The sequence below is a fragment of the Camelus bactrianus genome, chromosome 16 (assembly GCF_048773025.1).
Source record: "Camelus bactrianus isolate YW-2024 breed Bactrian camel chromosome 16, ASM4877302v1, whole genome shotgun sequence".
NCBI classification, from domain to species: Eukaryota; Metazoa; Chordata; class Mammalia; order Artiodactyla; family Camelidae; genus Camelus; species Camelus bactrianus.
Window position 1 is genome coordinate 54991944 of NC_133554.1, and position 14354 is coordinate 55006297.

Below are 14354 nucleotides of genomic sequence, written 5' to 3' on the forward strand. Positions count from 1 at the left end.
CTCATGGACCTGAATTTGAAGCAGGTGTGTTTAGCCCACTGTTTACAGATGCCCCTGGCTGCTCTGCATGTGTCCATCCTAGCAGTGACTGGCACGCAGGGAAAGCCACCCTTGCCTCTCCTTTACCCTGGTGCAAGGCTGCTGCATACGGTTGCAAGGGCTGTGCACTACTCAATTCCAGGGAGCACCCCGGCTGAGGCTATGATGTTGTGCATATGGTGGCCTGCCTGGGTGAGGCTGACTGTCCCCAGAGTTGTTCTGTGGTTCCAGCCTATTGCTGAAACCCCCATTCCTAGTGAATTGAGGAAACAAAGTTCCGTGGTCCAGGGGGCTGGCTTCTTTCTCAAGAAGAACACTTGTGAGCCCAAGGTGGGTAACTCTCAGGGGACTTTTGTCCGGGAGGGTTTTTCTTTTTATTCTTTTTCTTTCTGAATAGACGAGTCCCGCTGTAGGAAGAGTCATCACCATCATCATGAGCCATCTTTATGGAATGCTTCCCTTGGGTTGATAGAACTCTAGGCACTGGGGGATGGCCTCTGGCTTGGAGAGGCTTACGGTGTAGTTGAGGAATTAATAGCACAAGCAGCTAAGCAACAGATATGATGGCATTGCTACCTGAAGTACCTTGCGTGTTGTGTAAATGGGTTTCTATAGTTGATCTCTGTGGCCTCCCACAGTCGAAGGCTTCTTGGAGACTAAGGAGTGGGAGAGCTGGTGTGGTGGTAGTGGATGGTAAGGTGGCCTGTCATCACCTTGCTACAGCCCAGGATCAGTTTGGCTGTTGCTGGTTGGTTTTTTGCACCTCATCCCCTTTCTCTTGTGACCTTTCCTCAGTGTCCCCTGCAGAGACTCTTCTCCCATCTCCAGTCCCCCAGCTCATGGTGGATATGCTGTGGCAATGATGGTCTGGGTTTCTCCTTCTCAGATGCAGAGCTCTGCCTCTCACTTGCTGAAGTGGGCAGTGTTGGAAGGGGGCAGGACGCCAGAGGGCTGCGCTGGGGGCCCCGTGGAGCACCTGGGTTAGACCCTACGCACTATTCTTCTAGGGCCTGGTGCACAGGAGGGAGTGTTTGTTTAGTTGTGCTGCCTGTAGAGCAGTGCCTTGGTAGAAAGCTAAAGGGGGAGTGTGACCTGGGACTGGGGCACTGGGGGACAGGAGTCTCTCCTTGGCAGTTTGCTGAGGCTACAGCCCGACCGCACAGGCAGCAGCCATCCTGAGCGGCTGGTTCGGAAGCTGGCCCCCCCTCCCCTGGCCTGCACCTCATAGAGACTTCCTGTCCTTAACCTCTGGACTGCCAGGGCCCCTCCTTCTCTGTTCCCATTCAGCTCTGGGTTTGGTGGGGCCCCACAGGGAGCTGTGCTAGAGAAGGGGGAGGGGAGAGGCTGGCTGGAACTCTGCTAGGCTCTTTCTTCCCTTCCCTGCAGATGAGATGGTGTCGTCTAGGAAACAGGGCCCTGGAGTAGTGTACTTGGGCTCCAGACTGCGCTCTGGTTTTTGGACCTGTTAGGCTGTTTCTGCTCCCTTGAGGTTTTCCAGCCATATCCTCAGGGTGGCCTGGATAGAGGCAGAGACATCTCCTGTCCACTTCCAGGGTCTTTTGCCCCCTGCATCACCCGGGAGGGTCCGTGCTGAGAGCTTCCTGTACGTCCAACTCGGGGTCCCAGAGTGATGCCCAGGCTCTGCTTGAAGCCCTGGGAGGTGCTGAGATGGGAGCCCTAGGTCACAGTCTTCCTCCTTCTTCCTGGGATGAGGCCTCATGTCTGCAGGCAGTGTCCTGGTCCCAGTAGTACTTCAGCAGGTGTGTCTCAATGCGCCTGGGTGGTTATTAGCAGCTGGCCGAGCTCTGCACTCTCAGATTAGTGGCTGTTGGGTCTTAGGTGTTGGGATCCCCAGGGGCCCTTCCTTTCAACTGGCTCTCCCCTCTCCTGCTGGATTCTCCTGCTGCTCTGCCCTCCTAGAAGTCACTGCTCCAGTTTTCTCAATTGCCAGTCCTTCCCCCTCCACGTAGGATGTGCTGCTATTAATAACTCCCAGGTCCCCTCTCCCCTCCTTCCTGCAGCTCTAACTGTGGGAAGAGCTATTGTTGGCATGGCTCTGCGCTGGGGGTCTCAGAGTGATCTGGGGGGCTCTTGTGGACGGCAGGCTCAGCAGAGTGGGGCTCTGAACCTTGCTCAGTGACTTGGGACCCAGGAAAGGGAGTCTGGGGAGAGAGGCAGGTACTCCTTTGAGACCAGCAGTTGCCCTCGGGGCTCCGGGGCAGCAGCCATTTCCCACACAGCTTCTTTTCCCCACCGTTGGCGTGTCCGTACCCCCTGGGCTGCACACCACACCCTATGGTGGCCTCCTCTGAGGAAGGGGCCAAGCCCCTGGACATCTGGCAGAACACCTCCAAACTTTCTCCTCTCAACCCCTCCCCCTCCCTCCCTCTGTCTTGCCCCTCCCTCCCTGCCTCCCCGTTGCAGCGCTGCTGCCTCCTCCTCCCTCCCTAAATCTGCAGCGTGACTGGAAGTAGGCTGAATTAATCAGCAGATTGAAGCTCCACTCTGCTGCCGCTGGGTTCTCTGCTGCAGGGGCTCCTCACTCACAGGCTCTCCAGCTCTCCCCTCTCCCCTCTCTGTCCCTGTCTTTCTCTGTCTCCAAGGGTGGTGTTGGAGGTTCTGTGGCTGCCTCGTTGTGGCCCAGGCGCTACCCCATGCTCTTTAAGCAGGCGGAGCTATGGATGGCCCATCAGGGCAAACGAAACAAAGTGAGTATGCCAACCCGGCTTGACCTGCCCATTCCAAATGCCTTGTTCCCCGCTTTGTGCCGGAGGCTTCGGGTTAACAGTTGGCATGAGTCTCAGAGATGGATGTTGAACCGGAGGCAGCTTGGATTACGAGGTAGCGAGGACCGTGGAAGGAGACTGGGAGTCGGGGCCAGACGACCAGTGTGCTACCTGCCAGCCAGGCTCCCGAGTCACCCAAAACAGGCCTGGGGCCCAGGTTTCCTAGTGGGGCATCCTGTCAAGGTGTGCTGGGACCTGGGTCTCCAACGCACAAGGCGTGGATGCCAGTCCCTCCTCAGGGCCAGGACGGGGGCTTTTCTTGCTAGACCGCGTGGGTCACTGAGACAGGAGCCACCAGGGCCGGGGCAATTTCTTCCTGGGTCTTGGAGGTGAGGAAGAAGATGGGTGAAAAAGCCAAGGTCAGCATGAGCCTGGAAGTGTGAGGAAGAGGAGGCGCCTCTGCCTGAGGCTTTGAGTTGCCGGTCTGCAGTCGATTTGTGTCCGGCCAGACCCAGAAGAGATTTATGGTGACTGCTCTAAAGGACCCTGGTGTGTCGTGGCCAAATCTCTGCTTCAGTTATTCAGACCCCAGGGAGTCCAGCTTTGGGTCCCCTCCCACCTGCACTGGCCAAGAAGGCTGTGACAGTGGGGACCTAGTGGTTATCTGCTGTTGTCAAGGCCAAAGGCGAAGACAGATTCATAATCTGTCTACCTGAGCCTGGGAGACCTTGATTCCACTTTCTCCCGAAATAGGTGGAGCAGCTGCTGTGCTGAGGGAACTTCTGAGGAGTCCTGAAAGGACAGGGGCTGGGGGCTTCTGGTTCTGGGCTGCCTGAGAAACCTGACCCAGGTGGCCCGGGTGACTCAGGTGGGTTGGCTCTTGAAGGCTCGTTAGACTGACCCAGATGCTCCAGGCCCTGAGGGCCTGGTCCTGTTCTGTAGCGGATTCCTTGCAGTTCTGACTTGACGGAGAGTTCTTTCACCACCTGTAGCTCCCCAATCCCCATGCCCTGCCCCTGTTCCCCTTTGATGATGGAACAGGAAGTCCAGGGCCTGAGGGGCATCTGCTGGTGGCCTCTCCTGAGCCCACACTTCCTAGAGCCTCTGGTTCCTTTGCTGGGTCCAGTTGAGCCTGAGCAGTTAACAGTGGGACGGGACTGTTTCTACCTGAAAAGCGTCAGTGTCAGGGGAGAGGCAGGGCCTCGCCTCCCCTCTGGTGTAGAAGCCGAGCTTAGCTATTGCTCCTCGCCTCAGGGACATCCCGGGGTGTGGGAGTTTCTGAGCATCTGGGAAGCAGGAAGAATCTCTTACTGCCTTTGGGTACTGAAGGCTGGGGCAGATTTTCCTCGCCCTTCTTGGCCCTGGTGGATGAGAAGAGCAGAACTCAGATGGCATGTGTTCGACTTCTTATTTCTCAAACCAACCCCATCCTCGCCTGGTCTCCCCACCATGTGGGGGTGCCCAGCCTCACTCCCTGCTGTGAGAAAGGCCGGCAGAGCCTGCTCACCAGTGAGCCCTTTCTGAATTTCCTTTGGAAAGTGTGAAGGTCTTTTCGCCATTTCCTGGGCGTCAGCTCTTACACCGCGTCGGGGAAGAGCCACAGCATGAGAGAAACAGTGATTTTACCCATAACCGGGACCCTCCTGCTGGAGACAGGGTGGAGAGTTGGCACTGGGCTCGGTGGGCAGCCGTGGCAGTTGGATAAGAGGGGTTGGGGGACTGTGGAGAGTCAGCTGGCCTGGAAGCCTGTGTCCTTGCCCCGGGGCCAGCCTGTGTGGGCAGGCACTTTCTTCGGGAGGCATATAATTACAGAATGGCTTATTTTTCCACTGCCATGCTGGCTTTAATCGCCAGTCTGGAGTTGGTGCTTCAAGCCAGACACAACATGCGGGGGCAGACACTCCGGCAGCTCTGCAGCCACCCTCCCGCCTCTGTGGGCCCTGCCCTGGGAGCACCTGCCACCCTCTGGCCCTTGCCTCCCACACCCGGAGAGGAGCAGAGTGCAGGTTCTAGAAAGCTGGAGGCAGGAGTGAAACAATTGCTGGGCAAGGGGACGAGGAGGTTGAGGGAGGCCATGCCTGGAAGAAGGCAGCAGATGCAGGGCGGCCACAGGGCAGGTGGAGGGCAGTTCCTGAGCATCCATGGTCCAAAGGCCAGGCCCGAGGAAGGACACCGCCCCAGCTCTCCATCTGCTCCGTTAGCCTTTCTCTGCCTTCATAAGCCTGGCACTCATTCCAGAGGGAGCAGTGTCCCAGGTGATCCTGCAGCCCCCTAGGACGCGTCGACCCTTCCCTTTTCTTGCCTGCACGCAGCCTTTCCCCCTTTGCAGGCCAGCCTTCCCCGCCTCCAGGAGGTTTGCTCACTTTATTGCTTCTGGAGGCCTGGCCTGTGCAAGTCCATCCTGAGAACTCCCACATCCCACGGCAGGGAGGGAGCTCAGAAGGTTGAGCCTGAGGGAGAAAGGGGCAGGGATCCAGCCTCCCAAACTGTCTTTTTCTTGGGCTCTTTTGGGAGGGGCAGGCCCTCTGGGCCACCCCCCTGGACACGAGAAGGCCTGTGGTCCCCCTGTCTTTCCCCTGCCTCCTTCCAGCCACTAGAGGCTTTCTTCTCTCGTGCCAGGAGTCGAGGAGGCAGAGGTCCAGACCTCGCCTTATGTGACATTCCTTTGTCCTGGACCGTGGCCTCTCAGGGAGGCCCCAGGATCCCTGCCAGAAGGAGATGAGCACTTTGGGGTATAGTGTTTACCCTTTCTGGGATGCTGGCTCCTTGGCTGGAGGGCCGTTTCTTCCTGAGCTGAAATAACCAGTTATCCCCTCTGGGAAGAAGCAGCTCTCATCCTCATAATCCCCCAAAGCCACCGTGGAGAGCGGGGATTTGGTGAGATTTAGGCAAGGGATCTGGGGAGTCTTTGGGCCTGGCCCGTCCTCATCCATCAGGCTGAGGGAGCTGGCGATGGGCCAGCATGGGGTGCTCCACTCAGGTGCATCTCACCGTGCCAGGTCTGCAGCCATGGGATGCTGCCCCCAGTCCGTCAACAGCTAGTCGTGGAGATGTGTGTCCAATGAGAGGCAAGGCTGCTGAGGAGGGGGCTGGATGTGGAGGCCGGCAGGGAGGAGGAAATCCAGAACCTGAGTGTGCAGAGCCAGGGCAGGACCCTGGGGAAGGCAGATGGACAGGAGATAGGAGAGAAGGGGGAGGGCCACGAGCCCAGGCGGCCAGGGTGACTCTGGCTCAGCGACCCTTGGTCAGGACTCAGTAGATAAGCCCTGGCCCTCTGTTGGTGCCCCAGGCCTAGGGCTTCGCTCCTCTTGCTCAGGAACTTCTCCTGGTGGAAGCCCACATAGGTGCCCTTCCAGTAGCCCCTGGGGAAGACTCACTCCTCCCCCAGGCACAGCCTTCCCTGTGGGCATTCTTCTACCCAGGTCCCCCGACAGGATCTGTGCATCAGATCCAACCCGGGCTGAGCCTCGCCTCCAAAAGTTTTGATTCAGTACATCTGGGGTGGGGCCTGGACATCCACATATGTAAAAGCTCCAGGTGTTTCTGTTACAAATCCTGGGTTGACAACCCTGATTAGGGTGTCATTGGGACCGGCAAAGCCACATGTACACTCCTTCCTTCCTTCATTCAGCAGGTATTCACTGAGCTGCTGCCCTGTGCCAGGCACTGTCTTAGCGGTTGGTGGGAGGGGTGTAGAGATGGAAGAATTCAGTACCTGTTTTCAAGGAATTGGCAGTCTGGCTGGAGAGCCAGACAAGTAAATCTATAATGACAGTCCTCCTCGATGCCGACTGGGGCCAGGTTGCCCGGGGTGCTGTTGGAATACAAGCCTCCCCCTGTAAATGCAGCCCTGGGTTTTGGGAAATTTTCCCAGAGCGGGCGATGCTTGAACTGAGTCTTGAAGGAGACGTAAGAGTTGTCTGGGGCAGGGAGTGTGTTCTCGGCTAGGAAAATACAGAAAACTATTTGCATGTGAGCTGGGGGAGCAGGGCACGTGCAGCAGGAGCAGCGGGAAAGGAGGCTGGAGAGGCTGGCAGATCCCAGGTCACGCTCAGGAGTCTGGGCTAGATTTTAAAGGTAACTGGGGTCAGCTGCACTCACTGGCTGGGGTGTGGCAGTTGGTTTGGAAAAGGTAGGGACTTGGGGGTTTGGAGGGAGCAGGAGGGGTTAGGGTAAGGGTAAGGGGCTGGGCTGCCTGGGTGAGGTGGTAACTGCAGGAAGGGTGCTGACTCTGGCGGGGAGGTCCAGGGGGCAATTTCGGGGTTTTGGACATATCAGCTTGTACGTACCTGTGAAGCAGCTGTGGGGCAGTTCAGTAAACAAGTCAGAATTCAGGGTAGTGGTTAGGCTAGAGGTACAATATAGGAGTTGTAAGCTTATCGGTGGTGGGTGAATCCACGTGGCCGACGTTGCCCTGGAAACGTACATGAAGTTTTCAAGAAGATATCGTAAGATGGACTGTGGGGTAGACGGACAGGAAAAAAACAGGAGAGAAGCCCAGGAGCATGGGATCTCAGCGGGAGTGGTCAGGCCGTGGGGTCACACGGGACAATGTGCCAGGAGCCACCCCCGTCCATCCACCACCCTCGGTGAGATGAGGGTGCAGTACAGTCGGTGCCGGTCCTTTTCTGGGAGCGGCTGTCTTGTTTCTGAGATCGTGTCCTTCCCAATGTTGTGGTGTCACAATAGCCTCCCTTTTATGAAATGGTGGTAACAGAAGTTGGTGGGGTTTTTCCTTAACGTTCTTACTAGGAACAAAGTAATGCTAGCATCTCTAGGTTAGTTTTTTTCTCCCCACTTAAACAATATGTATTTTCTGGCCCAGGAAATCTGAAAGATGGCAGCAGTAAGCTAAGTTGGGAGGCCAGTGGTGAGCATGGTCTGAGTGGGGCCGGAGGGTGCTGATGGCAGTGGGTTGAGAGTTGAGTGAGAGATGAGTTAGGAAACATTGAGTATAGAAAGTTTTGTTTCTGGTTTGGTCATAAACTTGGCTTTGAAGAGCAGAGGACTGTGTGCTCTAACGTCTTTTAAGTTGGTGGAGATTTGAGCATGCTCACGCCCAGAGGGACTGGGGCTAGTGGAGGCGGGGAGGGCAGGGATTCGGGAGGAGGGAGGAAGGTTCTAGGGGTGTGGGAGGGGAAGGCCCCATCGTGGCAGGGACCTGGGCCTCCGGGGAGATGCTGAGTACCTCCCGCTTGCCTCCAGGGCGAGCCACCCTTGGCCCTGGGCCTGTCCACCCGGAAGGCCCTCAGCATCCTGAAGGAGCAGCTGGAGGCCGTGCTAGAAGGACACCTGAAAGAGCGGAAGCAATGTCTCACGTGGAAGGTGAAGCATCGTCACAGGGAGCCCAGGGCCTAGTTAGGACGGAGAAGAGCTTGGGAGGCTCGTTCCTGGGTTCTGACTTGCCCTGTCACCCTGGGCAGTGCGACCTGTTTGAGGCATCACTAAAACTCAGAAGGACACCTGGGTTCCTTTCAGAGTGATGTCCTGACCCCAGCTGGGACCAAAGTGAGAAGACAAAGGTGGCCACGGGGCCTGGGTCGGGTGGGTGTGGGAGAAAGGTGGCCAGATTCTAGCAGGACGGAGGATCTCAGCTCCCCGCTCCCTCCTCGTCCCCCGGCCTCTCACTCCCCGGCCTCCTGCCCCCCCCCCCCCCCAGGAGACGTGGAGAAGCAGCTTCCTGCACCACAGTAACCGCTGCTCCTGCTTCCACTGGCCGGGCGCCTCGCTCATGCTCCTGGCTGTGCTGCTGCTGCTGGGCTGTCACGGGAGCCAGCCGGCCGGCAGGTACACAGCCGCGGCCCTGGGACAGGCTTCCTCCCGCCTCACACAGCATGGGGTCTGGGCTTGTCCCTCTCCTGCCTCAGCACCCACCTAGGATGTCCCGGGGAGAGGGGCTCCTGCCCCTGGGTTGTATGGGAATCCTCAGTCCCTTGGCTGGCTGATGTCAGGACCAGAATGAGAGACTCTTCAGAAGGGAGTGGGGAGGAGAGTCTAGGGCCCGGGGTTGGCTGGGCTGGAGGGCCCCCCGACTCCCTGCCTGTACCACCTCACCTTTTCCTGCCAGCCACGGCGTGGAGCTGGTGAACACCTCTGCGCTGTTCCTCTTGCTGCTCCTCAACCTCGTCCTCATTGGGCGGCAAGATCAGCTGAAGCGTCAGGAGGTAGAACGGAGACTCCGAGGGATCATTGACCAAATCCAAGGTGAGGGCAAGGGGCAGGTGTGTCGGGTGGGAAAAGATGCCCTGGACATGTCAGAGCCCTTGAGCTCCCCTCCAGAGACCCAGCTGGGTGCCCCAGCACGGTGTCGCCTGTGGTCAGCATTCTGGGGGCTCTTGTCATCGAGAGGGTTGGAAGGATGCGCTGCCCTCTTATGAGCATTGCAGTGAGAGCCGTGGGACCACCGTGGGCACCTGGCAGGGGCCTGGGCGGGCAGGAAGGCTAATGGCAGCACTGTAGACTTGCAGCCTTGCCCAGTTGATCAGGAGACTAACAGAAAAGACCCTCTCTTGGCAGGAGGACAGTTGAGATTTTTCTCTTCCAAGTCTGTCTTGTCTAGTGGTCCTGGGCCAGGGGAGGTGGGAAGGTGGACCAGAGAAGTCTGAGATACCCGTGAGCATCAGGGTTGGGAGCAGGGAGCTGGAGGCCAAGGCAGAGCAGCTCAGTTCCTAAAGAAAGGTGTTGGTCAGTCAGGTTTCTGCTCATCCTTCCTTTCAACTAGTATTTATTAAGCCCCAGCTGTGGATGGAGGATCACATTAGGCTCTTTTGAGAAACGCTGGCTCCTGCTTTCCCAGACACGAATGGCCTTGTAAGAGAAGCAGCTCTCATGAGACTTCTCTCTAACAGTGCTGGGCCATGGGGGTGTAAATGTTAAGCGAGGATGTATTGGTTCATTCTGAAATGATTGATTAATTATGACCACGTGCCAGGCACTGGGGGTACAACAGTGACTAGAGGGCTGCTCTCTGGGAGCTTAGTCTCTTGCTCAGGAACCATCGATGGCTCCCTCTTGCTTATCAAAGCCATCCCACATGGCTTCCCAGAACCTCTGGCTCAGGCTCCAGCCTTCCTCTCCAGCTTCTTCTCTTCTTACTCATCCTCACGTTAAAACAACCCACCAGTCTTCACCCACTGCAGACTCCCCTGCCTCTTTGCCTTCATCCTACTGTCCCTCTGCCTTGAGTGCTTCTCCATCGCTCATCTCAAACTGACAAAATCTTGCCCATTCTTCAAGACCCATCTTAAATGCTCCCTTTTCCATGGAGCCATCTCTGGTCACCCCAGCTCTTCTGTGCCCCTGTGGCTCTGGGATCTTTCCCAGCACTCTTAGCATGTGTTTGCCTTGTTTGATGTTATCTGCCCATACGTCTCATCTCCTCTTTTGGTTGTGACTCTGAATTGTCTCAACATTTGACTTTTGTACTCCTTTTGGGGCTCAGCACACCTCTCAAAGCCCGCAGCAAAGTTAGTGAAAAGTATTTAGTGAAATGTGTTTGAATGGAACTGGGGCACAAACAATAGGAGGTTCAGGTGTTCAGGGGAGGTGGAAGTGCCCAGGCTGGCATGATTGGGAGGCAGCCTTAGAGGGAAAGTGTTGGAATGAGCGGCCCTTCTGGGGAAATAGAGCAGACATGGCTCCGTAGGCGTGTGCTGGGTCTGGCTGGTGTGCGGGGCCGTGGGTGAGGCTGTTTCCCGCTTTCCATTCTCATCAGATGCCCTCAGGGATGGCAAGGAGATCAAGTGGCCAGATGCCATGTACCCAGACCTCCACATGCCCTTTGCACCATCCTGGTCCCTGCACTGGGCCTACAGAGATGGACATCTGGTCAACCTGCCAGTTAGCCTGTTGGTAGAAGGAGACATCATAGCTCTGAGGCCCGGCCAAGAATCGTTTGCTTCTCTGAGGGGGATCAAGGTAGCTAGAAGCTTTTCTCCTTCCCTGGAAATCCTATGGGAATGTCCACCGACAATGGTGGGAGGGTCCGGGGGTTTAATCCTGGATGCTTCCCAGCCAGCTCCTAGGCTTCTTGGCAAGGGCTCTAGGAGAATGGAGAGAAGCTGGACCATCTCTCCCCTTGTCCCATTCTTTCTTCTCTTTGATCCTCAAGCTGCTAGGAATCCGGTCCCCAGGCCCCACCCCTGCTGCCTCTTTGCTAACGGATGGTCCCTAACCCAGTGAGATTCCTCCAGTTAGCTGCAGCTGTCCAGGAAGAGTGGCTTCCACAGAACGCATGAATTACCCTCGCCCTCCTCCCCTTCATTGCTGGCAGGATGATGAGCACATCGTTTTGGAGCCAGGAGACCTGTTTCCCCCTTTCTCTCCGCCCCCCTCCCCCCGGGGAGAAGTGAAGAAAGGGCCACAGAACCCCCAGCAGCACCGGCTCTTCCGTGTCCTGGAGACCCCCGTGATTGACAACATCAGGTAGGGGTGCTGCCCTGCCTTCCTCCCGTCCCCCGACTTCTCTGCCCCGGAGCCTCCTATGAGCAGGGGGTAGGGTGACAGGAAGGAGCCTCGTTCATACCAAGGCCCCTTAGGGCAGGCGTCTCCAGAGGCCCTTCTCTTTAGCATCTTGTGAGAATTCTCAGACTGGGTGATTGACCCCCGCTCAACAATCTGAACTCTGAGGGGGCAGCTCCGGAGGCTGCCAGGGGCCACTGTCCGAGAGGCCACTTGGCCGGGGCCGGGAAATAGGAGGGGATTGTAGGACCTGGTGATGCTCAGTGAAGGTGCAGGCTTCTGGCTCCTCCCCTGAGCAGGGCTCGCCTGAGTATAGGGTCACCTCTTCCTGCAGATGGTGCCTGGACATGGCGCTGTCCCGCCCAGTCACCGCCCTGGACAACGAGAGGTTCACTGTGCAGTCAGTGATGCTGCGCTACGCTGTGCCCGTGGTACTGGTATGTGAGACGGGGCTGCGTAGGGTGGGGGAGGGACCAGGAGACCGGGGAAGCTCAAGGCCAGACTCAGGTGAGCGTGCGAGTGAAGACTGAAGGGTCCCAGCACGAGCTGGCCAGTGCCGGGCATGGGCGTGAGTGGACAGAAGAAGGGGAGCTTTTGAATCTGGCTCCTTTCTAGTGGGGAGGGTAGATTAAGGCAGCATCTCTCCTGTACGCAACAGGCCAGCTTCCTCATCACCAATGCCCTGCGCTTCCTGCTGAATGCGCCTGGTGTCACGACCTGGCAGTACACCCTCCTCCAGCTGCAGGTAACGACTGCCCTCTCCTCTCTGCCTTGCTTTTCTCTTTCCCTTGAGTCTGGGTCTCCCTGTGGTGCCCTGACTACAAGGAGTCTCTCAGGCTTTGAGCTTAAGAGTGCATGCTTCCCTTCCTCCCTTCCTGCCCCCTGTCCCCAGCTGTCCCCTTTTACTCAGGGAATGTCCCCAGGGCCAGGGAAGCCCTTCCCTCCCTCCCTCTGTCCCTCTGTCTTGCCAGCAGCTCTTTGGGGGCTCTTCGCTCTTCCCAGGTGAATGGCGTCCTGCCCATCCTGCCCCTGCTCTTCCCAGTCCTCTGGGTTCTGGCAACCGCCTGTGGAGAAGCCCGCGTCCTGGCCCAGATGAGCAAAGCCTCCCCCAGCTCCCTGGTAGGTTGTTCCAAGGTATCCAGGGGACAGTGCAAAAAGAACCAAAAACAGGAACAAAGAGAGAGGGGGGGTTGTGCCCCAGCAAACAGGGGCAGAAGTCCAGCCCCACTATGGGCCAGTGTGCTGGCAGGCCCTGGGCAGCTAGCCAAAGGGTTTGCCCTCTCCATCCACAAGGGCCTCCAGGCCAGGCCCTGAGAGTGGCTGAGCGTCCACCCTGGCTCTCAGCAGACGGAAGATTCAGGGGCTCCCTGGGTGTCCTTTATCAAAGGCGTTAGGAGCTTGGCTGGCGTGAGGCCCCCACCCTGCCAGCTTGGAGGCTTGTGAGAGGGTGGCAGTTTCTTCCCTGAGACTCACGCCCTCTTTGCTGTGCAGCTGGCCAAGTTCTCGGAGGACACTCTCAGCAGCTATACGGAAGCCGTCTCCTCTCAGGTATGCTCCTGGGATGGATTCTGCCCCAGGCGTTGTACCACCGGCCTGAGCTCCCTCAAGCCCCTTCCAGAACCCTAGGGCTCCCCCCACTTTATGGCCTTTGAGCCTCCAGCAGGCTCTTGGAGCCCTCAGTCCACCCATCCTACATGGGCAATGTGTCACTGCCCCGCTGGTCAAATGCCTCTCCACCCAATTGCCCAGTGCCCCCCAGACTGTTTCCTCTATTGGCCCCAGGGACCATCTCCAGGGAAATATGGCCGAGCCCCAGATGGCCTTGCGGGCTTTGTCTCTGCCACCAGGAAATGCTGCGTTGCATTTGGGGCCACTTCCTGCGGGTGATCCAGGGAACATCACCAACGCTGAGCCACAGCTCCAGCCTCCTGCACAGCTTGGGCTCTGTCACGGTGAGGGCAGCCCCGCCGGAGGACCTGACCTCCGCAGGCCTGTTGTCTGGCCATGTTGGGGGCACTTCAGGGCCCCTGGCAACTTGGGGAATGCCAAGCCCCCTTCCCGACCCCATGTCTCCCTGCAGGTCCTGTGCTGTGTGGACAAACAGGGGATCCTGTCTTGGCCAAACCCCAGCCCAGAGACGGTGCTGTTCTTCAGTGGGAAGGTGGAGCCCCCGCACAGCAGCCACGAGGACCTAACAGATGACCTGTCCACCCGCTCCTTCTGCCATCCTGAGGTGGAGGAGGAGGTATGGCCAGCGCCCGTGGGCCCAGCTCTGGGCCCGGCTGGTGGCCTTAGGGAGGGTGGGGCTAGGAGGGAGGAGGAGGGCTCAGGCACTATCAGGATCTGCTTCTGAGCACTTCAGGCCGAGCCACTAGATGAGGCACAGAGGGGACTCACCTACCCTGCCTCCCTGGCCCGCGGCAGCCGACAGGACCCCGGTCCAAGGCCTGTGCTCCTTGTCCTCCTCAGCCCCACGAACGAGATGCCCTCCTGGCCGGCTCCCTGAACACTGCCCTGCACCTTTCCAATGAGCAGGAGCGTGGCGACTGGCCAGGTGACGGTCCCAAGGTCCCTGAACCCTACTCTCACCACAAAGCACACGGCCGCAGCAAGCACCTGTCTGGCTCCAATGTGAGCTTCAGCAAAGACACAGAGGGCGGTGAAGAAGACCCCGGCAAGGTGAGGGGAGAGGATGGGGAGCAGCCATCTTGCTCAGCCTCAGGGTGTCCTGGTCTCCCTGCCCAAGGGGCCACAGGGGTGCAGCCCAGCCTGGAGCACAGATGTCTTGGCCTCTGTTCTTGGGCCTTCTGAGGCCTTGCCTGGGACTCTTCTATGAAGTAGGCTCTTCCCCCCTTTCTGGGGGTCTCACTGATGGTTATAATTGGTTGGGGCAAAACCCTTCTTCCTAATCACAACCTTCTAAAGACAGAAAGCCAGTGGCTCCCTCTAAAAATATTTTCCCTGGCTAAGAAAGGTCCTTGGCTTTTTCTTGCTTGGTCTGGTCAACCTCTTTTCAGGTAGCGCCTGTGTTGTTGGGCATAGATTCTAGAAGCAGCCAGGAGCCAGGAAGGATGGGGAGAGGGTTTCAGGAGGAACGGGAGAGCGTGAGTGTGAGTGTGCCCTGAGGGG

General features: G+C 57.9%; 1 protein-coding gene across 7 annotated transcripts in view; it reads left to right on the plus strand.

Moving 5' to 3' along the window:
• Nucleotides 1-14354, plus strand: part of TMEM94 (transmembrane protein 94) — a 34307-nt gene that overhangs the window by 12153 nt on the left and 7800 nt on the right. For 2 of the 7 annotated variants that reach the window (XM_074343676.1, XM_074343677.1), the window contains exons 3-14: nucleotides 7971-8090; nucleotides 8425-8552; nucleotides 8833-8969; nucleotides 10480-10682; nucleotides 11038-11189; nucleotides 11560-11662; nucleotides 11884-11970; nucleotides 12228-12344; nucleotides 12717-12773; nucleotides 13073-13177; nucleotides 13306-13470; nucleotides 13695-13904. In XM_074343676.1, coding sequence (XP_074199777.1) covers nucleotides 7971-8090; nucleotides 8425-8552; nucleotides 8833-8969; nucleotides 10480-10682; nucleotides 11038-11189; nucleotides 11560-11662; nucleotides 11884-11970; nucleotides 12228-12344; nucleotides 12717-12773; nucleotides 13073-13177; nucleotides 13306-13470; nucleotides 13695-13904 — 1584 coding nt within the window. Of the gene's footprint in view, nucleotides 1-2623; nucleotides 2748-7970; nucleotides 8091-8424; nucleotides 8553-8832; nucleotides 8970-10479; nucleotides 10683-11037; nucleotides 11190-11559; nucleotides 11663-11883; nucleotides 11971-12196; nucleotides 12345-12716; nucleotides 12774-13007; nucleotides 13178-13305; nucleotides 13471-13694; nucleotides 13905-14354 lie in introns of those variants that run through there. The other 5 variants (XM_074343674.1, XM_074343673.1, XM_074343672.1 and 2 more) reach the window with 5 other exon arrangements.